At 37.5% G+C, this 25,714-nt stretch overlaps 1 protein-coding gene across 1 annotated transcript in view; it reads left to right on the plus strand.

The window, feature by feature from the left end:
• The window catches only part of MYBPC3 (myosin binding protein C, cardiac), a 67,794-nt gene extending 42,208 nt beyond the window's left edge, over window positions 1-25,586 (plus strand). Inside the window, exons 26-35 of the mRNA XM_021401421.1 lie at window positions 1,143-1,277; window positions 2,425-2,592; window positions 3,900-3,988; window positions 8,443-8,638; window positions 11,587-11,726; window positions 12,394-12,553; window positions 13,083-13,219; window positions 15,083-15,269; window positions 16,658-16,700; window positions 17,146-25,586. Of these exons, the coding sequence (XP_021257096.1) occupies window positions 1,143-1,277; window positions 2,425-2,592; window positions 3,900-3,988; window positions 8,443-8,638; window positions 11,587-11,726; window positions 12,394-12,553; window positions 13,083-13,219; window positions 15,083-15,269; window positions 16,658-16,668 (1,223 nt within the window). The 3' untranslated portion in view covers window positions 16,669-16,700; window positions 17,146-25,586. The remainder of the gene's footprint in view (window positions 1-1,142; window positions 1,278-2,424; window positions 2,593-3,899; window positions 3,989-8,442; window positions 8,639-11,586; window positions 11,727-12,393; window positions 12,554-13,082; window positions 13,220-15,082; window positions 15,270-16,657; window positions 16,701-17,145) is intronic.

The following is a 25,714-nucleotide window of genomic DNA, read 5'->3' on the forward strand; positions in this document are numbered from 1 at the left end:
GTTTTGATCATGTACTGTGTGGTTGTGTATGCTCCCAGCTGCCTTCATCTCCTGTTTCTGGTTCACTGATTCCATATGAATAAGAAAAATTTTGACAAAACTACAGAAAGGAAACTGGATTATATATTTTTTGCAGTTACTTCAGGAATTAAGATCAATTTCAATCCGTTGCACAATTTATAATGCTGTATTTGATTCATCTACAAAGAATTTTTAATATGTAAAATCTCTTAAGTTTATTCGACAGATATTCAGTTTAGAATATATACCTATGCAAAGTATGTCAAATTTATTTAATTATTAATGATTGCTTTTATGCTATGTATACTAAATACTATGTTCTGGTAATTGCAAATGTTATTTTGAACAAGTTATCTGTTTGCTTTTTGGAATCAATTATTTGATAGCAGCATTTGTGTGTATTCACAATTTGGGATTCTCTACTAAGGACTTTTCTTGTTTCTTTTTTAAATAGTAGACAAAAATCGTATTTAAGAAGACTGAATCTAGCCAGTGGTCACTCTGAACTACAGATTTCAAAAGAACTATGAGATTCCTGATCTGAAAATATATAAAACAGCTATATGTCCATGAATTGAAGTTTTTTCAGCCCAATATTTTTTTTTCAGATATGTCTCTATTACAAATGAGTGAAGCAGAGCTAGTGTTTCAGGAAACATGCAGTCAAAATTTTTGGTCACATTCTTCACTTCTTGATCAAAACAAGTTACATCAAATTTAGCCAGAAATGAATTTTGTCTAACTACAGTCAGGGTGTAAATACAGCATACAAATTGTATGCATTTGGATTTCTAAACATTACAGAAGACTTCTGCTGGTAATTTAATTGAATAATCTACATTTCCTTTTTTTTTTTTTTTAATACTTTCATAGGAGCATACATGAACAAGAACTACTATTTTAACCTTTTTGTTCCACTCCCCATTACAGGAATCTTGTGCCACACTTCTATTAAATGAAGTATTAGTAGTTACCTTTTATAACTGAGTTTAAGCTAGTTTCATTTTATTAAAACAGACAGCGGTATGTAGTTCAGATACTAATCAGAACTTCTACAGCCTTTGAATTCTGATGATTATATTGCTGTTTCTCAGAATTTACTTCTAAATATTGCCTTACAGCTCCTCCAAGTGAACCAACACACTTCACAGTGGAGGATGTCTCTGACACCACTGTTGCCTTGAAATGGAGACCCCCTGAACGGATTGGAGCAGGGGGATTAGATGGCTATATAGTGGAATACTGCAAAGATGGATGTAAGTAAGCACAGCTACTAGCCAGTGACAACTGAATATTATTAATATTTACTGCAGTTGCAATCGTTTCATTTCAATATTACAATAACTGTATCCAGTATCACTAAATTTGAACTCTAGTCTGTGACTAACATCCTTGTCATCCATCACCAGATTTACCTGACACAACACTGAAACCATGATAGTCACATCAACCGTATCCTCATATTCACAATCATAAACTTTGGTACAGGAAAGTACTAAACAAAAAAAAACAACAGTATTGTTCTGTAGTCACTCTTATACTTTTGTAGTACTCACAAACTGTGCATTCTCTAAAACCAATATAATACCATGATTGTAAAAAAAAAAAAAGAAAGAAAGAAATAGTCAAATTTGTAAGCAACTGTTACCTCATGTAATACTTGTGGTCTGATAAAAAATATGACTGCATCACATCTACAACATTCAAGGTACTGTATTGGAATGCCACAACATAAAGCTCATATTAAAAAAAAATCAACTAACAGATTTATAATTATTTCAGTCATGGAATTTTCTCTGACAAGAAACTCAACTGTCATATAGCCTACAAGTAAGGTTTTTACAGTGCATAGTTTATCCAGAACTCATTTCTAGTCTGTAACGAGATACCATCATGAAATTACCAGAATCCTTAAGTCATCATCATAGAAGATTATTATTATTATTTCTTAGTCAGTGGTATTTCAGTAACATTAGAGAAACTTACTAGGCCCTACAAACTTTGTTTAACAGTATCAAATGAGAAGGCAAGAATACATTCCAAGAATTATGTGCTTTGAACACCCACAGCAAACAAACTTCAGGAAAAAGTGAAATTAAGGCTTCGCTTTCTAGCTAAAAATACTTCCAAAATGCTCTCCTCTCCATCTTCTGCTAAGGAAATAAATGTCAAGAAACCCCACAGCCCTAAGCTCTGTGAAACAGAATGCTGAAGAAAGTACGCAAAGGTGATTCCTGTATCCTTAGATCAAGAGTTCCCTTCCAGTTCAGTTTATTCCATTCTGAGCATGGTATTGCAAGCTAAATTCATGTTACCTCAATACAAATTTTCTTTCAATTGTAGACAAGGCATCAGTTTGGAAAATTAATAAACCATTACAATATAAAAATCCTGTACTTGCAGCTACGGAATGGATTCCAGCTCTTCCTGGCCTAACTGAGCGTACATCCGCACTGATTAAAGACCTGGTCACAGGTGATAAACTTCATTTCCGTATAAAGGCTATAAACTTGGCTGGTGAAAGCGGAGCAGCAATAATCAAAGAGCCCATTACTGTTCAAGAGATCATGCGTGAGTATTTAGATTGAATAAATCTCACTCATCTATTTTCTGTGGTCAAAATTCAAATTGTACACAATGCAGAAAAATTCTGGGACTGGCAAGGCTGTGCTGCCTTCTGAGAATAACATCCAAACAATTCTTTCAGTTCTACTGCGAGCCAAAAATCTTCTGATCCTGAGAACATTGCCATCCTGTCCTGCTCTTCTATTTCTAAAGTGTGGCTATTAAAATAAAAACCAAACTTTCAAACTACATACTTTTCACCTCATAATGTCATTGTCAGCATTTAAGGGGCCAATTTTTAATATTCAGCACTCTGCTGGGAAAGCTGTTGTATTACTGCAAAATGGCCACATTTACTGAGGCTTGAGATCTCTTCAAATGAAAGCTGTTATCTGAACTTGATTGTTCTAGGTTATTAATTAACACCATGTTTATCACCCAGTACTAGAGGATTATAAGTCATTTGACTGGAGTCCAAAAGATATCAAGAGCTGCTAACAGTGGATTCTTCAGCCTTGACTCACACAAAGCGTCTGCCAGAGTCTCACTAACAGCAAAATGACTCAGTGTAAATGAGAGCTGCAACACAGCTCAAAACTAAACGGACACGATGACAGATACTCCAACTGTAGGTTAATATATTCTTTTAAAAATGACTGCAAAAAGAATAAAGGACACGAGGAGAACATAGAAAACAGGGACTGGAAGAAAGAGCATGCACTGCAGTCCTTCTTCAGTCAGTGAAAACTGAGGTGCTGCTAAGTTACTCCACACCATCCATCTCAGAGTATTATAACTGCATTACTACAGAGAGGTAAAGGCAATTCACTGATTGCTCTACTTTTCAAGCCCATAAACATCTCCAAATGGCATTTTGCAAGGAGCTGTAGAGCAATAGATTAATCATTGTCTATAATTACATTTTCAATCCAATATACCCCTTGTTCTGTCACTTCTACTATCTGATAAAGTTCTCCAAAGAAATAAAGTGCACATGGAAGGTTCACATCCAACACAATTGACTCAAATCTAGTATTCCAGATGCGACAGTCTCAGAAGTCCTGCCATCAATGCAACCTGCACTGTTGTAAATACGTAACGGATTTGCTACTGAATTTGTATCTTGTAGCCAAATACATCTGAAAATGCTTACAGAATTACCTGCTCTGCAATTGTAAAAACAGTCTGTGTCATTTTCTCATGCTTACAAATATCCAAGCCCTTCCTCTTTAGTGTTTAGTCTTATTTGCCCTATAAGTAATATTTCAAATAATCAAAAGCTTTGAATTTAACATACTATTGCTTAACTGCAGAGCGTCCCAAGATCTGGTTGCCACGCCATCTCAGACAGACTTTGGTGAAGAAAGTGGGTGAGACAATCAATATAATGATACCTTTCCAGGTATGCACTGGTCTCTATTTTCTCACAGATACTTATCGTGACTTACCTAAAGTAGTTTCCCTTATACAAGTTCCCATTGCTTCACTTCTTGAGCAGCATTAAAAAAAAAAAATCACTCTAATATCAGTAGGGTTTTTTGTTTGTTTTTCATAATCCTTCCCCTTGGACAAGAAAAGTTTACTACCGTAACTGTAGAGCCAAGGAAAACGATGTTGTTACTAGACCACTTCTTGGACAAAAGTATGTCACAGATTGCCTAATTTAAACCTAATTAGTTAGCCTGTCTCCATTTTCTACAGTTGCATAAGCAATTATAATGACTATTCATAAAACATTATGTGTTTTTTCAGGTGCGATATTATAATCTCAATAAAGCACAATAATTAGCATGTGAAAGGAAAATATTTTCTGCGTGAGACATAGAACGGCAGACCTGGTTCTGAGAGAGATATCCTCTGCAATAGTAGATACATCATTTAAGCAATAGCTTAAACTCAGTTATAAGCTAGAATTTCTCTACTGCCCAGGATGGATGTTCATGAAAATTTAATGACTAGTATTAGTGGAGAGTTTTGAAATTGTCATGTGAAAGGTGCTAGAGGTACAGAAAAACATATTTTCAGGCATATATATATGTTACCTATATTCTTTTGTTTGGGCAGTAACAGCACAAATATATGTACACATCTATGCAGAAGAGCAAAATCTATGTAAAATATTTCTTGCCTTCTGGTTGCTGAGTTACACGAAGAATTGCTTTTTCCCAGATAAATCTGATCAGTAAACGGTTGCAAATCAACTCATGCAGTAGCTGCTTTGTACTGCTTGGGCTTTATCAAATTTATTTCTTCCTTTCATGTTTTTTTACCTCCAAAATTGCTAAAATAGCCCTTTCACTGAATTTTAGCCGCATGCAAGATTCAACATTTTACATATTATATTTTTCAGTTACGTAAGTCTGTTTAAAGTTATAAAAAACAAACTGATACTTTTGCTGCTTTCATGTCCAAAATGAAGAAAACGTACCCAAAATTAACAAGCTGCCCCATAAGCAGAGAATCTGATAAAGCTTAAGGAGTTGTATATTTGTGTCTTATGTCTTTTATATCACTGTTTTCCTAGCCTAATAACCCTTTTGCTCAGGACAGGCTCCTCTCAATGCTTCCCAAGAACTGACGGTTCTTTTCCCTCCTTCCCTAGTAGCCCTAGGTGGTACATCCTTAGCTCCCTGGGCCAGAGCAAGTACATCTTGCAACTAACCCACAGCATCACTTAAGTCGACTTATCATTCAGCTGTTGCCAACAAAGTGGATAAACACAAAGTCTTCCCTAACTTCTCCTCAGAGAAGACACCAAGTTATCTGTATTTTACTCTGCCATCAGTTTTAACAAAACTGTACTAAGCTAATCTGAGAGATTTCTAGTCCACTGCTAAATTTAGCTAAAATGAACCAACTAATTCTAAAGTTATTTGAGTGGCTGACACAAAGGCATGAACTTCTCTTCCCTATACAAAGTAAGGACAAAAAGAAATGCTAAAATCTATCCATCAACACTAAATCTTAGCCAAGAAACAAAACCACAGCGTTTTAACTCATGAGATTTTTTTAAAAAAACAAATGAAATAGTTTTTCATCTATTCTTAAGCTTTAAAACTTCTTAAGACACTCAAAATTGAGCATCTTTCAGAAAAGCATAGCAAAAATATTTTGCTATTTCTATTTTTAAAAAGTTTTATTTATTGAAAAAAATTTAATGTGGAAAAAAGACTCTAAATAGATACAATTGTAACCTAAAAATTACAAAGAGAATAAGTTATGAGACCATGAGCCATGGAACAGGATAGGATATTACCTTGCCAAAGCATAAGCCAATCTCTTCTATTAGTTACGACTTTTCCGCAACCCTGTCAAAATTGTCTGACTTCTATGGTCACTACTTTGTCACTTAACACTGGATTTCTATCAAATATTTTGCCAAGGTATCCTGAGCTAAACTCTATTCACAATTCTATTCAAAACTTTTGATAAGAATGTACAGAAAAAAACAAGTACAACATTATTACTAACCCATGTTCCACTTATGCATTAGGCAGGTGGGATTTCTGCTGAAAGGAGGAGAGTCAGCATGTTCTTATATCAAAATCAGCTATGTGGGCAAATGATTGAAGGAGTATTACACGTTACTAGTGTGCAAGACTCAAAGTATGACTCAGTATTTTCTTTGTCAATTGTGTATACGTGAATATAAACATGAAAAAGCACTTAAATTTGTTCTTCACTATCAGTAGACTCCCCTTGAAAGTACTCTGGTGTGCTATTTACCTCCTTTGTCACTCACTGTTCTCTCTCAGATTACCTATAACACATTACAGAAATACAACCCTCTGAGATAGGTATTAGGAACGTGCTTTCTATCTGTTTATGTTTTTCACAGCCTATAAATACAAGACCCATATGAAAAACAACACTGTGAACACTTGCAATCTTCAGTTACCACTCAAAGACCTATAATGAAAGTAGCTGGTCAACCACACTAGAACAGCAGCAGTTGCAAAGCTTAATTTATAGTCAAGATATCTCTTCCAGGCAGGCAACGAAAAAGGATACCTTACAATGTTACAATTTCTTGTAACCATTTTTACCAAGATATTTATGTCCAGATTCTGTGTTCAACTTATCAATCAAGAACTACTCAATCTTGCAAAGTATCAAAAAAGAACTGGCCAAGTATTTGTCTTGACAGTTAGAAATTTAAACAAACAAAACCTTAAAAAAAAAAACACACAACCTTTTCTTCTGTACAAGTAAAAATTTACTATGAAATTTACCCTACAGTAGGTGACTTGACAGGGTCACGAACAATGATATATATATATATATATGTATACACACACACACACACACAAATATATATTTCCTTCGCCTTGTTCAGGAATTTCTACTATAGCTTCCAGCTGAAGGAGAGAAGTTTTCTCTTTCCCTATTAGTATTTTGTAAGAGTTTTCTAAGAAAACAGTCAAGGTAAAGGTATACAAGAACTGGACAAAATGACCTTATGCCTAATACTGCAGAGCTACAGGCCTGATGTGACCATACTCCTTGACAGAAAATTTTAAGAAAAATCAGTTACCAGCTGGGGAAAAAGGAAGATCCAAAACCATGGCTCATTCAAGGTTTATTATTAACCTTGATGTAATATCAATTATGATAAAAGCATCAAATGATACTGAAACCCGTCCTTTAAAGAATAGCAATGTTTAGGTTGTTTAGAAGCCTTTTAAGTGTAATTTTGGACAGATCTTTGCTTGCCTCTTATAAAAGCTTTTTTTTTTTTCCTCTCTAATATTACTGAAAAATTGAATGTACAGACTTTCAGAGCAAGTAGCAGACAGACCTGGAATAAAGGCGCATCAAGGCACAGATATTTCTTTTCATTCTGTCTGCATTTTGGTATCTAAACCAAAAGTCTGACTATCATAAAGTCCCTTGGTAGCCTAAGACACAGTCTTACAAAGTACATTACAGACAGCGAATTGAAGAGCCTTCTAGAGGTACTCTCTCTTACTAGAGATGGAGAGCAATACATGTCCTATCCTTAGTGTCTTGGGCTTCAGTTCCAGGGCAGCCTAAGCTGATCTAATTCCTGATGAAGATGGTCTTACTTTCTCTCACTCCAGCTATTTAATCTACTTCTGGTATTTGTAGTCCTGTGCTTCACTGTTTCACCATGTTAATCTGACAGAAACATTTAGAAATATATATTTTCTGCTAGATAGACTACAAATACAGTTAATAAATAGGATATTACCCACTTCTGTTTTATTGGGATTTTTGCTGTGGAAACATACGTAGAAGTATCACTCAAGACTTCTAAAGAATTATTATCTACCAGTCTTCCCAGAAGTGGCTGAGTGACAGTAATGTAACCCACACTCGCTCAGTGAATTCACAACGTCATCCTTCAACACTGAGGTGTGGCAACGCTATTTGTCTAGGCTGACAGTCAGAAAAACAATTTTTGCTATGCAGGAACGATTATACAGTAAGTTTTACACCCCAAGAATATAAAATTTTAACAAGGATTTGAAAGATATTGAAAATGCCTTGGAATAGAGAATTAAACTTTTTAAGGACGTGTGGGGAAAGGAACAAATAGCAAATTAACTCCTCAAACATTAAATACTTCTATTACTTAAAAATAACCAAAGTTAGACTGATCAACTGTTGGATTCACAGATGCCTGGAAAATGGTACAAGGCCAGCACAAGCATTTTTTTGTTGTTGTTGTTCTGCCAAGCATTTAGAAACTCTATTTCTACTCTTTTTGCAGCTTTGCATATTATGTTAGGGTTTCTAGACTTGTAGAACACTGATTTTAAAAAGAAGATAATCTAGGGAAGTGAAAATAAAAACCTATTACAGTCTAAAAAAAAATTATCTTTTTCTCTTCAGGGTAAACCTAGACCCAAAATAAGTTGGATGAAAGATGGTCAAACTCTAGACTCCAAAGACGTGGGGATTCGGAACAGCAACACGGACACAATCCTTTTCATTAGAAAGGCAGAACTTCATCACTCAGGAGCATATGAAGTCACGCTTCAAATAGAAAATATGACTGATACAGTTACAATAACAATTCAAATCATTGGTAAGAACCTGACAACATTAGAACAAAGCATATCACACAAAACCGTTACCCTGTTGAGGCAATCCAGAGACACACCTACTACCAAATCCCTTTTCTAACAACGGCTGATAGCAGATGACCGAGAGAAAGCATAGATAGAGTAGGACTAGCACGTTGATTTCTTTTCCAGAATGATCTGGAAACACTTCAAGGACTCCATAGCCAATTTGTGCCCTATCTCTTTGAAAGTACTGTCATAACCAACAGAATCAAGTGACACAGATTCAAAAATCACACCATGAACTTTCAGCTTCTATGGAAAAACTTTATTCTATGCCATCAATGGGGCCACTTCAGTGGCATTACTTGAGATGGAATCCAAGTAGAAAGACTGGGGTTATGATTGGTGATAATTCATCTAGATTTTTTACTGCCTGCTGAAAAAAAACCAGACCAACTGACTAGCAGTTCTTGTGACAAAACATATACAGGAATTTTTGTGAGAACCTTACAAACTTTCTATAGAGATTGAAGAGGTTAGACTTTTTCCTATTCAAAATAGTACAGGTTGTTGTTGCAAGGTTCATTCCCATATTCTCAAACCAAGCAAACATGCAATATGTCAGTCAGCTCGTGCATCAAATTTCTTTTAATAATCCTGCACTTTCTTGTTTCAGAAATGAGTTATGTTCCGGAAAGAAAATATACATTTCAGATTTAATTCCAGTTCAGAATTGTTTAATTCTGACATAGAAATGCCATTTACATAGGAAACATAAACTTCAGTACCTGCCGTGGAACTTCACAGATGTCCTTGTTCATAGATCTAAGGGTAATTACAGTGCATAGGAGTGGAAAAGACCACCTGGTTACTGAGTTCAGTTCCCTACAGTCATTGCCACCATAGAACTTGCTCAAAAGCATCTACAGAGTACTTAAATACCTCAGAGCACTTTCCATGGTCCTTCACCATCAGGAATTTAAATGCATGAAAAGTTCATCTCTGGGACAGTAAAGAAGTTTGAGTTGATGAAACAGTTCAATGGTCAGGAAAATTTCAGGTTACAGCAGCATTAAATAAAATCGCATACCTCTAATAAATTGTATCATAGGATATCTGGCTGGAGTTAAACGTGATACTAATAAAAACTATCATTTCTTTTCTTCCTGCTCTGTTCTACCACTAAAATTGTGCTGTTCAGAGAAGAAAAATGATATTAAGGAATCAGAAGCAATTATCAGACTATGGTCTCAGCACATTCTAAAATTTGATCAGAAAGTTGTCAAGTTTTGTCTTCAATATAAGCTATCATCCTGGCTTTCATACTAGCTTCAAAATCCCAGCAACCCCCACTTTTCAGATTCATTCTGCTTTCCTTGTTATGCATATTTTTAAATCAGCAATGTAGTTAAAAAGGTACAGATAATCATTGATAACCAGAGTGTAGAGAATTTTAATGTTTTTTCCCCTCAGAAAATCTTACATTGTTTATCGCTATTAAACAATTCCAGTAGTCTTATCTGCTTGACACTCCTATCAGCTGGACAGATATTCTCAGTGCAGGACTAGATTCAACACCCTAAATATTTGTCCTTGTTGGCACCACATCATCCTACTTGGCTGGAACCCTCTTTCTGCAACTTCGGGAAACAAAGTTGACAGTCACAGTAACTGGTGACAGAGATATGCCAAGGTGAATGTTCCTCTCAAACCAACTGTTTTGGAAGACCTGACTGCAGAAAGCAGTGTTCTCCTGGTTTCACATAGGATTTGACCGCAACTAGGCTGCCATAATGTGAAATGTGGCACTGTTTAGCTGGACAGAATTCTACAGCTGCATGTCTCTGGAGAGGAAGGAGAATCACCACCAGCAGGAATATTATAGGGTGTAATGCAATGGAAGGTGCAGCAATGACAGCAGAGCAGCAAGGTCCCAGGCTGCAGCAAGTGAGGATATGCTCCAATGCAACAGCCGTGGGCACAGAAATAAGGGAAAGAAGCTGCTTACCTCTGGAAGGCCTCAGGTATGCAGGGGTCTCCAGCAAGATACCCTTGCCTCCACTGCCAACCTTTAAACGAGGTTTGGGAAGGGTGCACGGCATGCACCTGAGCTCCCCTGGGTTGGCCCTGTCTTCCCACTAGGTGCTCAATCACTGTTTCAAGCCATGACTTCGCAATTCTGCTACACGGGGAAAAGGCTATCTTGCACAGCCACGCTGCCAGTTCTCATCAGGTTCTCTTGTACAGTCAACGAACTACAATGTGTAGTAAATGGCAAGAGAGCATCTTCTTTCAAAAAGGGCATCTGTTCATTGCTCCTAAATGCTACAACCGACTCTAAAACATCAACTGGAGATATCTAAGGATTTTAAGGCCAGTCATCTGCTGTGATGGCTCAGAAAATATTATTTAAAAATTGGGCAAGACACCAGGCTTGCAGTTTTGTTTCTTGAAATGAACTGCAGTCCTGTTCCTTTTTAATGCTTTCTGAAATTTATTTTTCCATCAAACATCACAAGTTGCCCAGACAGTCTCAAATGGTTGGGCTTCCTTAGTGAACAGGAACACAGATTATTTGTTACTGTTACTCTTACTGTACCTAAAGGACTGACAAATTGTACTGAGGTTAAAAAGCACACAATAAAACTGTAGTAAAGAGAGCTATTACGCTCATCCAAACATCACAAAATCCTTGTTCAATTTTAAGGAAGAGTTTATCTCACCAACACCTATTTTGTTGCCTATATATTTCAGTAGGCTCCAGGCATCCCAAAAAAGGTATTAAAAAGGGCATTTGAAAATTTCCCAGCTTTTCTGCTTATGGTTTCAATTTCACATAATGAAGTGTACTGCTGTGGTGCAATTATAAATTGCTATCAAGCTCTATTTTTACCCTGCATGGGAGGAAATAACAACACTTTCGGCTCTTGAAGCAGAAGCTAAGATTTTTTCCATGTCTCCTCTACAGATAAGCCTGGCCCTCCTCAGAATATAAAACTGGCAGATGTTTGGGGATTTAACGTTGCCCTGGAGTGGACACCTCCACAAGATGATGGCAACGCACAGATCTTGGGCTACACAGTCCAGAAAGCTGACAAAAAGACAATGGTAAGAAGCTGCACTGAGTTCCTGCATTTCTAAGGAGCTTAAACACCTGCTTGCTTGGGAACACAGAGACTTAGAGCAGCTAAATTAATGACCTTCACTTGTGTGACCAAGGTGTCCTATAGCAGGTCAAAGGCAGATAAATATTAAAGAACAGAATTTAAAAAGAACCAAAATACTAAGTGGAAAAGAGAGACATACACAGCCTGTCCCACCTCTGGTGGTGACTGGACAGCTGCTGTGAAGGTGTTTTGAATTACATTTTTGGCCAATACAGAGATAAACTGAAAGGGAGGGAGGAACGAACTTGGCTGCTGGTCATCTTAGGGAACATACCTGGGACAGGCAGTTTTGTCAGTCAGACTGGGAAATGCCTCTCTCAAGGAGAGCCCCATCAAGTAGATGTGTTCTCATCAGGCTCCCAAATATAAGCAGGGCTAAGATGTAGAGAGGATTTTGTTTTGTTTTTCCAAAGTGCAAATATTCATACAACTACTACATCAGCCAGAAAGTAGAAGAAAGCAGATCATCTGATCTTCACAGGAAAGAACATTGACATTCGTTTCCCAAGCTGTTAAATACCTATCTTTTCCTTGTAGTAAAAACAATCTCTCTATACCATGTCTGACCTCTTGTAAGTATCTTTCTAAATAGTGCAGTCTTGTTGCAGGAATGGTACACTGTTTATGACCATTATCGCCGTACAAACTGTGTTGTGTCAGACCTGATTATGGGAAATGAGTATTTTTTTCGAGTCTTCAGTGAAAATTTGTGTGGATTGAGTGAAACTGCCGCAACTACCAAAAATCCTGCCTATATCCAAAAAACAGGTAACATTTACTATTAAAAACAAACATTACAAAAGCTAAGTACCAGAAATAATACATTCATAAATGGAAAATATAATACTACTAGATGCACCATCAGAGGTATTTTCATTACTTAGTAACTAGTACTTATGATGCATTTTAGCATCAACAGCCTTTATCCAGGCAGACTTTTGTACAAACTGAATATTTATTCAAAAATACTTAATCATACACTTTTCCTAATCTATGCTGTTTTCAGGAAATACTACAACTGTGGGGTTATATTTATATTCCAGGGTTAAAAGTTGAAGATTTCTGCAATAAAGACTGCAGACATGGTTATCACATTATTAATGCAAGCAGAAATTCAATCACAGTGTGAATCTTTCAACCAAAGTATTAAGTGTGTTTTAAAGTAAACTCAAAGTTTGCTGCATCGTTAATGTCAATGTCATTAATGTCACACAGGTAAATTGAAGTGGCAGTTAGGTTGTACACAACTCACCAAAACTGAAAACAGTTATTACTATTTTGTTTCTTTGAATTACAGGCACTACTTACAAGCCGCCTAGCTACAAAGAACATGACTTCTCTGAACCTCCTAAATTCACTCACCCTTTAGTAAACCGGTCTGTGATTGCAGGATACAACACTACGCTTAGCTGTGCTGTGAGAGGAATCCCTAAGGTACAAAATATGTCAACTGCCATTGATATAGTCACAAGACAAGATGCTGCCTTGGAATTCATGCCAGTTCAGTATAGTTAAAGTAACTTAATATAGTTAGGAAAAGTACACGTCCCTGAATTATCACTCCCTAGAGTGAATGTTTGTGTGGTTGTACACAGAACCAGATCCTCAGGAGTATCTTTCCATCTTCTCAGGTTATTTTTCAGCTGTTTAGCCTCACCCAGTTCACCAAACACAGTAAGCTAGTGAGTGCAATGTAAGTAGAATGGGGCAAACACGTAGGTAGGCAATACAGCAAGAGAGACAGAGGAAAGGGCAGAGAAGGACTTGAAGCTTACGCTAACCTTGCCATTTGAAAGGTCTTGCTTTTGTTTTAAATCTCACGAGAATATTTTCTCACTCTAAATATATTTGCTGAAGTCTCTTCTGAGAGAACAAAAAGATGTATTTTTTGTTAGAGTCAGGAACAAGAAGTAAAAACTGTATCAGCTAGGAGTTAAATTAAGGCTTCTCAAAAATGGGAAATAAGACTTTGTGACTGCAGTGAAGGAACTTACCACATTATGACATAATCTTGTCATAAATTTAAATAACAAGAAAATGCAGAACCCTTTTCCCTCCCCCTCCTGGCTGCTAATTTACACCTCCTCTCCATTTCTCAGGCCAGCACAAGGATTTGAGGGCTATAAAGCAAAACACGTAAGATCACTGTTTAAATTAACTAAGGAAGCACAGTCATAAGCAGCTGCAAAAGAACAAGAACAGCATAGAAGAAGCAAGGGCAGTCAAAAATCCATCTCCCAGTAGCTGCCTCAGGCTGCGTTCATGATGTAATTATAGTGTTAGCAACAATGTTCCCTCTTGGTGATCTCACCCTTCTGTGATTCTATAGCACTTCATTGTATAACATGTTAACACTTCCTATTTTACAGCTGTTCAATACAGTAGGCTGAGGCTTTTAAACCTGACCCCAAGCTCTTCCTTCCACATTAGCCTGAAGGATACAAAGCCTTTCCCCTTCAGCATCTCATACTTTTGAAGCAGCTTTTCCAGATACATTTCTGAACTTGCATTGCCCAAATTAACCATAATGAAAAACTGTTTATACCTAATGTGAAACTCAGCAACAGGAATTTTTCAGAGAATAGCTGATGTCAGTACTAGATTTGCCATTTTGAAAAACTGCACATTATCAGGTACTTTAAAGTCTATTTCTTCACTATGTGTACTAGTGAGCTTGATATAAACAAGAACTGTTCTCCCTACCTATGTTTTTCATTTTAAAACTTTCATTTGTAAAAGTAAAAGACATCAGAATCAAAACAAAATGACTTGAAATGCTACAGAGCCAACCAGCTGAGCAGGAGCTTGATTACAAACACTAAAATTGCTAAAGCTGTGTTAAATTGTTTGAAAAGTCCTCTCCCAGCCCCAAGGAAGTCATCCCATATTGGCCACATTCTATAATTTTGCTCTGATAATCTGTGCAGTTTAATTCACTTTTTGTAAGGTATCTGAAGCACTGAAAAATATTTTAATATGTACAAAGAAATAATCCCTGAAGAAATAGAATTTGTAGCCAGTGCAGGGTTTTTTAAAAAAATCACACTAATTTGTGGTACAGAGCCATGTGTTCTACGTGCTATTTGAGTTAAAGAAAACTCTTAGCACTTGAATTATTAGTTTCGTGAGTTCGTAACTCTGAATGAGCAGGGACTTCTTGAAAAACAGTTAATGTTGCTATGCAATATACAGCCCTCACAATGCATAAACTTTTGATAGCTAAACTAAAGTTGTCAGACCAGCAGAAAGTTTCATTTTCTGCCTGCTTTTTTAAAATTCTTCTTTTGTGTTCCTCAGCCAAAGATATTCTGGTACAAAAACAAAGTGGATCTCTCTGGGGATGCCAAATACCGCATGTTCAGTAAACAGGGTGTGCTGACCTTGGAGATCCGGAAACCCACTCCATTTGATGGTGGCTTTTACACCTGTAAAGCTGTTAACGAGTGCGGTGAAGCTGAAATAGAGTGCAGACTGGATGTCAGAGGTAATCAGATTAATATTATGGATAACATTAACCTTGCAATGAAAAACCAACAATAATTGTATCTCAAAAAAAAAAAAACAAAACAACCAAAGAAACATTATTGTAACTCTGTAACGCAACAGAAAGCGCAGCAATGACAGCACAGCAGCAAAGTCCTAAGCTGCAGCAAGTAAGTGTATGCTCAAATGTGGCAGTAGTGGACACAGAAACAAAGAAAAAAAGCTGCTTACCTTCAGAAGACCTCAGGTACCCAGGAACCTCCAGCAAGATCCCCTTCCTCCACTGCCCACCCTTAAATGAGGTCTGGGAAGGGGTGGATCCTGGCTCCAGCCCTTCTGGTCACTCAGGTGCTCTGCTTGCACCTGAGCTCCCATGGGTCGGCCCTGCCTTCCCACCAGGTGTTCAAGCACTGGTTCAAGCTGCGATCTAGCATTTCCACTACAATTATCTAACATTATCTAAATTAATTTACATTTGTTAATTACATATAAAAGCAAGATGGTGTTTTTCAGGCTAAACTGTTACGCTATAATTAAATTACTTGCTAGGCAACACAGGGCTTAAGATAGATAACATGTTTCTGAGTTGGTGTTTCTAAAGGAGATAGCACAGAAACAGAGGTCTACCAACAAACACTGCATTGTGTGTAATTGTTTTAATCCTGTGAGCTGTACTCTGCAATGAAAGTTTGAGGTTCCATGCTACGACTCCAAAGTTACGAGCTGCTATACATAAGAGGTAGTATATGCTACATCGCAAACAATTTCCAGGTGGACACAGAGAATTTGTTTAGCACCACAGTAAGGAATATCAGCTAAATATTTTCCGCAAAGCCACCTAACGTATCTATTTGACAGTATGAACCTATATAGCACCACTCTAAATGCTCATCAGAAGTTGTCAAAGTGACCCGTGTTAACAGACATCGGTGGAGATCTGTCTTCAGTACAGCAAGCCTGAAGGTATTTCTACACAGCTTAGTATTTTACTCAGGGCAGAGTCAGGGATGTGAACACAGCACACCCTGTGGTGCAGGGTCTGAGATGCTCACCTGAGTCCTGGAAGACAGCAATGCAGCCCTGCTGAACTCGGTCTAAGAACTCTGAGAAGTCTAGCTGATGTGTGCGGCACTTTATTAAGACACACATGCTATGTTCAGTTCAACAGTTACCTCACGTACTTCTGTTCAGCGCCATACTGTACACTGTGGAAACGGCTCAGAACTTATTTTCATCATCTTTCCAAGTCTGCTTTAGGAACATTAATATCTCCTTAGAACTACCACAGATAAAAACAACTATGACAAAGATTCCATATTTCCACTTCAGCAACAGGTGTCAATTTAAAATTATCTTCCTAATAACATTTTACTTTTTTTCATCTTCCAGTACCTCAGTAAGACTGTGAATCTCAATTCATTCACACATCAAGGTATGAATCGAAATAATTCAGCTGGATTAAGGAACAGTGGGTGCTCGGTTATGTATGAGATTAAACAATCTTTATTTATGTTCGGTCTAACGGAATTTTGATAATCTGGGGGTACGTGCATGCCCTGATTTCCATTTCTAATTATCATGTGATCACATTCTTGCAAGAATGTGCACAGTGTAGAAACCCATAAGACTAATGGAGTACTTGATTTTTTTCCTGAACTCACTACGAGCACCTCTGCTATGAGACCATTTGCTATTTATTAACACAAAGAAAACTGTCTTCAATAATTTGTGTGCACTACTTTAACCACACGTAGTTAAAATTGTGCTGCATCTAGAAATGTAATGTACATTTTAGACATTTCAAAAATGAAATTGATGTAATATACAGTCAGTTAACGTATTTGACACTAAATCCTTCTCCCCATTTTCTGTCTCAGCCTTGGAATGGAATTTGAAGAGATGAAAAATGAAGAAACTAATGAAGGATAATTTCACTTACACTTAAGAGTCCTGCTCATGTTAAAAGTCACTGAATATGTACGTTGCTTTAAAAGTAATGCCTCCTACTTATTGCAATGGAAAATACAGCAGATACAAGAGCACAGTAACACTATTTGATAGAAAAAAATCTCAGCTAAAAAACACTTTTTCAATGTAGCCACAACCATTAGCTAAGCATTTTCACCAGTGATGAACAAGAGCCCGCATGCCACACTCATAACAGTCCACATCAGAAGAGATGACCCACTGTCACCACTGCTGAAACACACCACCTAGCACCTCACTGTGCTCACATCCACTGTTTGGTCTCTATTACTGTTCAGCAAGTGGCGATGAACATCAATGAGTGCCATTTTCTCTCCATGGAGGAATTCAGTGACACACCTCTGCTTCATAAGCACTTCTGTGCCAGACGCCATTTTGTCAGACTGCCCCTCTGCGGCTATCTGTTACACAGCAATAACATGTAACTGAATACTGGTGGGAAGGTAGTTTGGCAGTAGGGGTAGAACCAACATCCACCCCTGATATCGCGGGCTGACATCAGAAAATAGGAGGCATTACTTTTGGAGCAGTCCTCATACAAACAAATTATTTCTAAAATTGAATCACCTTTCGCTGTATTGATCTCTGCACAGTAGAAAGTAACTTCCAGCCGTTCTGCTTTTATTGCCAAGGCCTGAGATACCCACTTCCATGCTCTTGAGCATGTATTTGTAGAAGCATGTCTGAAGCACACTGTTTGAGAATCGATGGATTAGGGTACTGCTCTGTTTTATACAGAAAGTGATTTATTTGATAATTACTCACTAGTGTTTTTCTAGTTTTTGAAAAGACAGACACCCACATAGACTTTCAGGTATTAGATGTTTCTGCAGTCAATCATAGACATCACCCTCATCTACAGAGAAAATGTTGTACATCAGATGAAACAATGAAAGACACAAAGAAATATTAGTTGCACATTAAAAAATCAAAACAACAAGCTTGCAATAAATGCTATAAATTTACCGTCATCAAATATCACTGGAGGCTTTTAAAAGTCTACGAACGGTATGTATATTTTTGCAGGTAATTATGTCTAATCAAGGGAAATGGTAGCATTTTTTGTTTCTCACTTACTAGTTTGAATAGGATTTGTGGGTTGGGGATTTTTAGACCTCCATTAATTTCTGGCTGGAAAGTATTTTTTCATGAAATCACAATACAAGAGAAAGTGGGAAGATGAAATTAATCCAGGAAACTTTGTGCTTTGGAAGAATCAACAGGAAGAACTAAAGTAACACTATTCCCCCTACCTCCAACATGTCAGTTGAGAAGGTAAAGCGTTTCTGACATGGCGTGTTAGTTGTACCAAACAAGCACTTGTATCTTCATAATTAAAACACTTATGTAATGAGATGTGTATTTTGGTTATTTTATTACAGTACCAGAACAAAGACAGACCTTGAACACCAGCATCAATATTTGCCTGCAATACACTGCTGTTACTCAACAAATAAATAAAAGTGATGGAAAATAAGCAAATAAGTTTACACTGTTCTGTTCTTTCTTATTTTGAGCAACACTATTATTTTAAAAGTAAGGCACATATAATACGTAGAAGTCAGACATGCTCTACATTACAAATAAATTTATTATCTACTACTAGAATGTTAAGTGGATTTACAGGATCAACCCAGCATCTGTGGGACTACAGCTATGGAAAAGCAGAGACTGAATTGCAAGAGCTTAGATTACAAAGGACAGTTTATCCTAAAGAGAAGCAGGTACTATTACAAATACATTCTATTACCAGAAAGGTGTTTCAATGAAGAGAACAGATTCTCACAGTACAGTACTGAAAGAGTACAAAAGTAAACCAAAAGACACTAAGAAAATGGCATTTTCCACTTGATTTTTAGCTATTCAACATGAGCAAGGCATTTTTGGGAAGAGCAATACTTCCAAAAGTGAACATTTATTTCCCCTCTCAGCTGTGAAAAGAAGGACACTGTATTAAATGTTAGTCAGTCGTATTTTTCATGTAATGATGTCCAAATTGTCTTCAAGTCCAAAATTCTACCACATATACAGATGTCTCTCACATACATGTAAATCCAAAGATGAAGTTACAAAAAAAAAAAAAAAAAAGGACACGCCAGTTACCTTTCTGAAAACGTGAATCCTAAATTCAAAAGGCAAAGTGCTGCTCACACACTGAAAAGAGGAAACGGGGCAAGCTGCCTCCACAAGATCAGAACTTTCTAACTCAAGTTCTAGAATGATCCTTTGAAATTTCTATGTGTGTGTTGCTGTTTTCCAACCATTTAGTATTGTAGTTTATCTTTTCTGTTTCTGATGGTGATCTTGACTATACAGTTAACTGATTGTTAATTTCAGGTTGTTAAGAAATACATACATTATGTTCACCCCTATCTGATTAAAACTAATAAACTCAGCAGCTTCTCCCAAACGTAGCCAGCTAAGGACAATTAAGTATTGCAATATCCCCCAGCATACCTAAATACCTACTTGACAAATGATGGTTTTTAACTTACCTTTTCCTGCGTGGAATCTCCTCTGCTACAAAATCGGATGGGGGTATGGTTTCTAAATGTTGTGGCAACTATTTGTGTGCTGCAGTTGTGAAGTACTATTAGCACTACCCGAATCTCACTTAAAAGGCATAAAACCGAGCTCCTCTTCAGGTCGCTCGCAGACTACATGATGGTGATCTATGTGTTTAGTTTATTTATCCGTCCTCCTTCAATGCCAGCGCCTGACTTTTGGGTAGCGAAGGTGCAACGCAAGGAGCCCCGTGGCTCCGCGGCCCCCGGGCCCAAGGGCGCATCGCCTCAGCGCTTCCCGCCCAGCAGCGGCGCGTGCCGCCCCCAGCCGTCGGGGCGCTCGTGCCGGCCGCCTCGCGCCGCAGGAACATCGCCCCGACGTTGCTTTGCGACGAGGCGGCAGTGCGGCTTTGGCCGTGCCAGGGAGCATGAGCATGCACCGGGCTCTTGTCACAAACCGCTGCTCAGACACACGTCACATTTTCCCTTCGCGCAATAGTTTTAATTTAATTTAAAAGTAAGTTTCTAGGAGGCCCCTCTTGGACTGAGAACCCGCTGCCAGGTTTGTAAAGGCACATTCATTGGAAGCACCTGGCAGGGGGAAGAGCAGCAGTCAGCCCATTAGTACCTCAGCACTTTGGTTTCCAATCAATTCAAAAGAAAAGCCACAAGTCTGCTGCCAGCCTGCCTGGTATTCGATACTGCTCTTCTACAAAAGGCAACGGTAATTTTTTGTGACTTTTTCAAACTTGTCAAAGCTTATTATATCAAACAATATATAAAAATCGAATTTGACTTGCTGAGTGTTACAGTGAGAGGCCAGGAGGTTCCCACATTATTTTAACAAAGCTTTTCTACGCAGGTTAAGGTAGATGTCTAAGACAGCCTCTGTATACCTCACCTGCAGAATCATTCTTTCTAAGAAAGTATTCTTGTGCTAGCTGTTTTGGGAGAGATCTGGAAGTGAGTAGAATGGATACAAACATAAGAAAATAGCAAATCGATGGCAGTTCCTCCTTAATCTTTCAATGGTCACTCAAATGAGATTAATAAGGGAAAAGGTTTTTTTGGAAGGTAGAGAAGTCATTTATATTGCCTTTATCACAATTTCTTTACATTAAAACCCTTTTACATGTTTAGGAGAGAATTTTGGCACTATTAATCATGTCTGGGAGCATGTTTAGAAATAAAGCCATTCCTGTATCCTTACGAATGATTTTTTTAAGAACAGTCTGCTGAGATTAAAAATAGCCCACTGATACCTTTCAAGTGCCTCCCAACCACAGACCTCTATATTAGGGCAACAGAAGTTGTCACCGAGATATCCTTCATCTGTCTTTGAGAGGGGCCATATAGCAGTCTGCATAAGTGATGCATCTTAGAACAGCTTGAACTGGTGAAAGTTTCAAAGAAACAGATAAGAATAGCTTCATTTATGAGGTCCTGATATGGAAAAACAAACATCTGCTTTCTGTGCCAGGCAGAATTGTTGACAACAAGCAGCCCTAAAACCATAGATAACTATCCAACTAGCTATGAACACATTTCAGGGAGCCTTACTTCAATATACACAAAATATCTGTGGATAGAAAATTATGGAATAAAACTTAGAAAAAAATAACTGGTGTGCCCTCTTTTTTCTTCACCACAGAAAATCACATGACTGAGTACATATTCACTATAGTTTGTAAAAGATTTCACACAATTTTCACTGTTTTGCTTGGGAATACAGATTGTGGGATTCAAATACATGAACTTAGGATGTGGATGAAAGTAATATAGCCTCCAATAAGGTTGCAAGTATAGTAGACTTTGATCATTTCTACTTGTTAATCCCTCACTGGTGTAAGCAGGGCTAAGTACTACATGTTTAGAATGCATTATATTTTCCTCTCTCTCCCCTCAAGCACAGAAAAAATGTTAACAATTTAGACATTATTCTTAGGTTATGAGCCTGTTTTAGACAAATTTTCTAATGTCAGATAAAATGGTTGAACTGTTTCCATCAAGGAGTGCAGGGAAGAGTTGCTGCTGGGAACCAGCACTGACCAGCAGAACTAACACTGGGTATTTTTTCTGCTCCCTCAATGGCACTCATTAGCACTCCACGCAAAATAGCTTAAGTGCAAAAGAAGAGGCTGAGGGATGAAAGACGATGAAAGAAGGTGACTGAGAGCTTGCTAAGAGCTGGAGAGAGGAAAAAGACTGACCGGAAGTTAGGCAGAAGCCAGGTGAGCAAGACAAAGAGTACAGCCCGGACTGCTTGGGCAGAGGCTGAAATACGACTTATGCAATGATGGTCGGAGAAATAAGAACCTATGAATAATGCTAAGGGAAACGCAGAGAGACATCTGATGAGCAACTGAGGTGCAGAACTGAGACTGGCTGGCTGAGTCTCGGCCAAGAAACAAAGTGTGGGGAAATGGTGAGGAATCCAAGCAGGGAAACTGAAATTAAAGGGAGGGAGACCACTTGGCACCAAGGAAAATAAAGACAGGCACTTTCAATGGTGTTACTGAGGGAAACTGAAAAGGCAAAAAAGAATGGAAGAAAAGGAATGGAAATACAAGTTTTCATCTACTTGAAGGAAACAACTGTTTAGAGCTTTAATTGGTGTTTTTCCTGCCACCGTTTGTTCCTTTTTGTGCATAGCTATTTCGGGAGAAGGGGATTTCTATTTCTATGTAGGTTCCTAAACCATGTTTATCACTATAGTAACTGCTGTAAATAGAAGCAGCACTGTTTGCCCTTGGCTGCTGCATGTATGGTTCTTTCTTTGTGGGACTGATGTTTTAAAACAAAATTAGTCAGTATTGGAACTGCCATGTCCCAGATGCTTTGTACACATGTAAACAGAAAGTTAACTTTGAAATTACAACTAAAATAAGCCCACCTAAACAGAAAATTAGCTACAATTATACTAACCTTGGTGTAACCGTTGAGCTGATCTTACTGTATCTGAGCACAGAATCTGCCTGAAAGAAGTCCTCAGCTGTACTCACCAGCACTCAAATTCCAGTCATCAACATGAAGCTTTAAACCTTCAGATACAGTGCTGGAAAGAGGAGTCATACATCACGATTATTTAAAGAATCAGCATGGTTTTTTCTACTATTTTATCGAAGAGCCACACTGGAAACAGGTGTAGGAACTCAAAGCTCTTGCTGACTGTGAACATCTTAAAAGAACATTACAAGGTAGAACCGTACAAAAAGCCATTACAGCTAGCAGAAGCAAAGTAACACCACTCAGTTGCTTGGAAATGTATTGTCCTTGTGAGAAGCAAAACTGGCTAAAATGTGAATTCTGGAAGAGCAAAAGCTCTTTGGCTTTGCCCTGTTTGGCAAGATCCACTGCACAAAAGGGCTGCATCTTACTCCTAATTCCCACATCTTTAGGAGCTAGGAGATGTTTGTCTTAGAGCAGTGACTCCGAGCTCCTAAATACCACTGGTGCAGAGGCCCATTTTTCTCACAGAAGCAGGATCTCATTTCAGAGGCAGTTTTTTCTAGCTTTAATCCATTTGACAATCAAGGGGAACTGAGATCTAAATATTACTCTCTTCATGAGAAGCTTAGCTTCTATTTTTTATTTAATTCTCATTTCAGTGAGTACAGGAGTCTGTGCCTGACACTGGGGCAAATGGCTGGTTTGTTCCCGCTCCTGATCAGCAATACTAGCTACCACTTCCTTATTAGCAATACACTTGGTAGGAAAACAGTACCCTTGCTCGGCATAAGCAGCATGACTCTAGAAATATTTTTATCTTTATTATTTTTGTAACATAAATGTTCCTATGACAGCTTAGAATCAGCCACATTTTCCCTAACGCTTTGATTACTAAGAATTTTACTTGGAATCTAATTCTTCATAATTTATATCTACTAGCAATTTGGCTTTTGAATGCCCAGAAGAACATTTCACCTTACAATCCTTTCTGCCCTGAAAGCATCAAAGCAGGAGGGCAGGGTTTATCTGAAACTAGTAATCAGAGCAAAAGACGTTTTTATAAAGGTTTTCTTAAAGTAATGAATCATTTCCTCAACATCCAGCATCAAAGGTTTGCAAAAAATATTTTTAATTTTCACTTAGAAAATGCCACCATTTGAACACTCTGATGCTGAATATTTTAAGACTCGTATCCTCTCATGTTAGGTACACAAATGGCATTCACAAACAAAAACAGACACCTTTTTTGGAACAACACAGTAAAGGTCGGCAATCCCAAAGATAGATAAATTAGGAACCCCAGTTCCACTGTGAAAACCTACCAGGAAAATCAGTCACAAACGCCAGTGTTTGCAGAGAACAGTTAACGGTCACTTTGAAAACCAACTTCCAGAAACAAGGAATTATAGCAGAGAAAAAAACTTGTTTAAGATAAGCAAATATCTTAAGTTTTAGGGCAAGTTCATGAGTCTCTGTCCCATAATTACTGTATTTGCTGTTTGTCTGAGTGCCTGGGAAATACCACAAGTGTTTAAAAAAAACTTGTTATCTTAAAATAATTTAACACTAAGACACAGACTCCTCCTAGTGGTAAGACTGGTAGGATTAGCTATTTTGTTCTACAAGTGTTCTTACACTATTTATTGTTACCAATTATTCTCAATTAGTCTTCCATTTGGTTTTGGAAGGTTCTTGTCGCTGCCAGAGAATTCTTACCTAAAGATCAAAAGAAGTAGGACATGTCAAAACACATGCAAATTGCTGTAATTATTTTTTTCCTCCAAAGAAAAGTTTACATACCTTTCAACACTTAGGAATGATGAAGCTAAGGTGGAAAGGATAGAAGACTCATTCTCTCAAAGACTTATTCTCTTAGATCAATTTTAAATCTGACCTCCAGACCTGTATTTGATCTTCAGAGAATGGCACTGAGCATTTAGTAGCAGAAACACAGCCCTTCTCTCAGATGAATATGCTACATTCCCATGGTTACCAGAACACCTGCCAAGTACAAGCACACATCATCAAGTATGCAAAAGATTTTGTACATTTCAAGAATTTCTTCAGTTTTGAAACCACATTTGGAGCAGAACCCCTGTGCCAGTCCACTTGCAGAGTCTGTTACCGGTTCTTACTTGTCCCTGAAGAGCAACGTCTGCAACTCCTTTGCCAGAGCTGTTCTTTAACAAACACTCCGTGAAAAGGAACAGTGGAGCATTTTTATTATAAGGCCATTTAGAGTCTTACTTGGGACTGAAGATTTCTGCAGCCTATACTGGACAGCACTAAAACTTTGTACTTCAAATCAATCACACAAAAATATCCCTGCAAAAATACAGCTCTTCCAGGGAAAAAGATGGAGTTGTAAGTGACAAATGATGCTGAGCATTTAATTGCTGTTTAAAACCTTAATCACCCCTTTATAATTTCAAGATAACTGGTTTGAGTGTGTATTTGTAATTTAAAAATTAACAGTGTACCTAAATGGGATAAACATTGCAGTAAGCGGAACACCTATGTAGTCTAAAGTCATTTCAGTCTTCACTGAAGGATTTCCACTTCTGATAATGATATCAAGAATACTACATTTAGTACAAATATCAGTATTGCTATCAGAAAGCTTACAGTCTCAAAAGATCAAAGAAAATAAAATACAAAACACTAAATATAGGAATTGTTAATTTCAGTTTTGCTTTCATATTAAGACAAAGATGAAAAATCTTATGTTGCTTCTATTTCCATGTGCACAAAAAGTAATAATTCAGATGTCCATTTTTCTCATTCTTGCTTTTCACTTTTTTAAAAAATATAAATTACATGGGTGTTATGATGGAAGAAAACAATAACATAAAATAGAAGTTTCAGTTTTTCACGGGGAAAGAAATGCAATTATCCATTAATACTTTGCTCTTTTTCATTATTTCATGCATGTGTAAATTGCATTTTGTACATAATGACTAATTGCAGAGTAAGATGCATGAACAGAAAAGGTAAAGCACAGGATGAA

Source organism: Numida meleagris, chromosome 6 (assembly GCF_002078875.1).
Source record: "Numida meleagris isolate 19003 breed g44 Domestic line chromosome 6, NumMel1.0, whole genome shotgun sequence".
Taxonomy (NCBI): Eukaryota; Metazoa; Chordata; class Aves; order Galliformes; family Numididae; genus Numida; species Numida meleagris.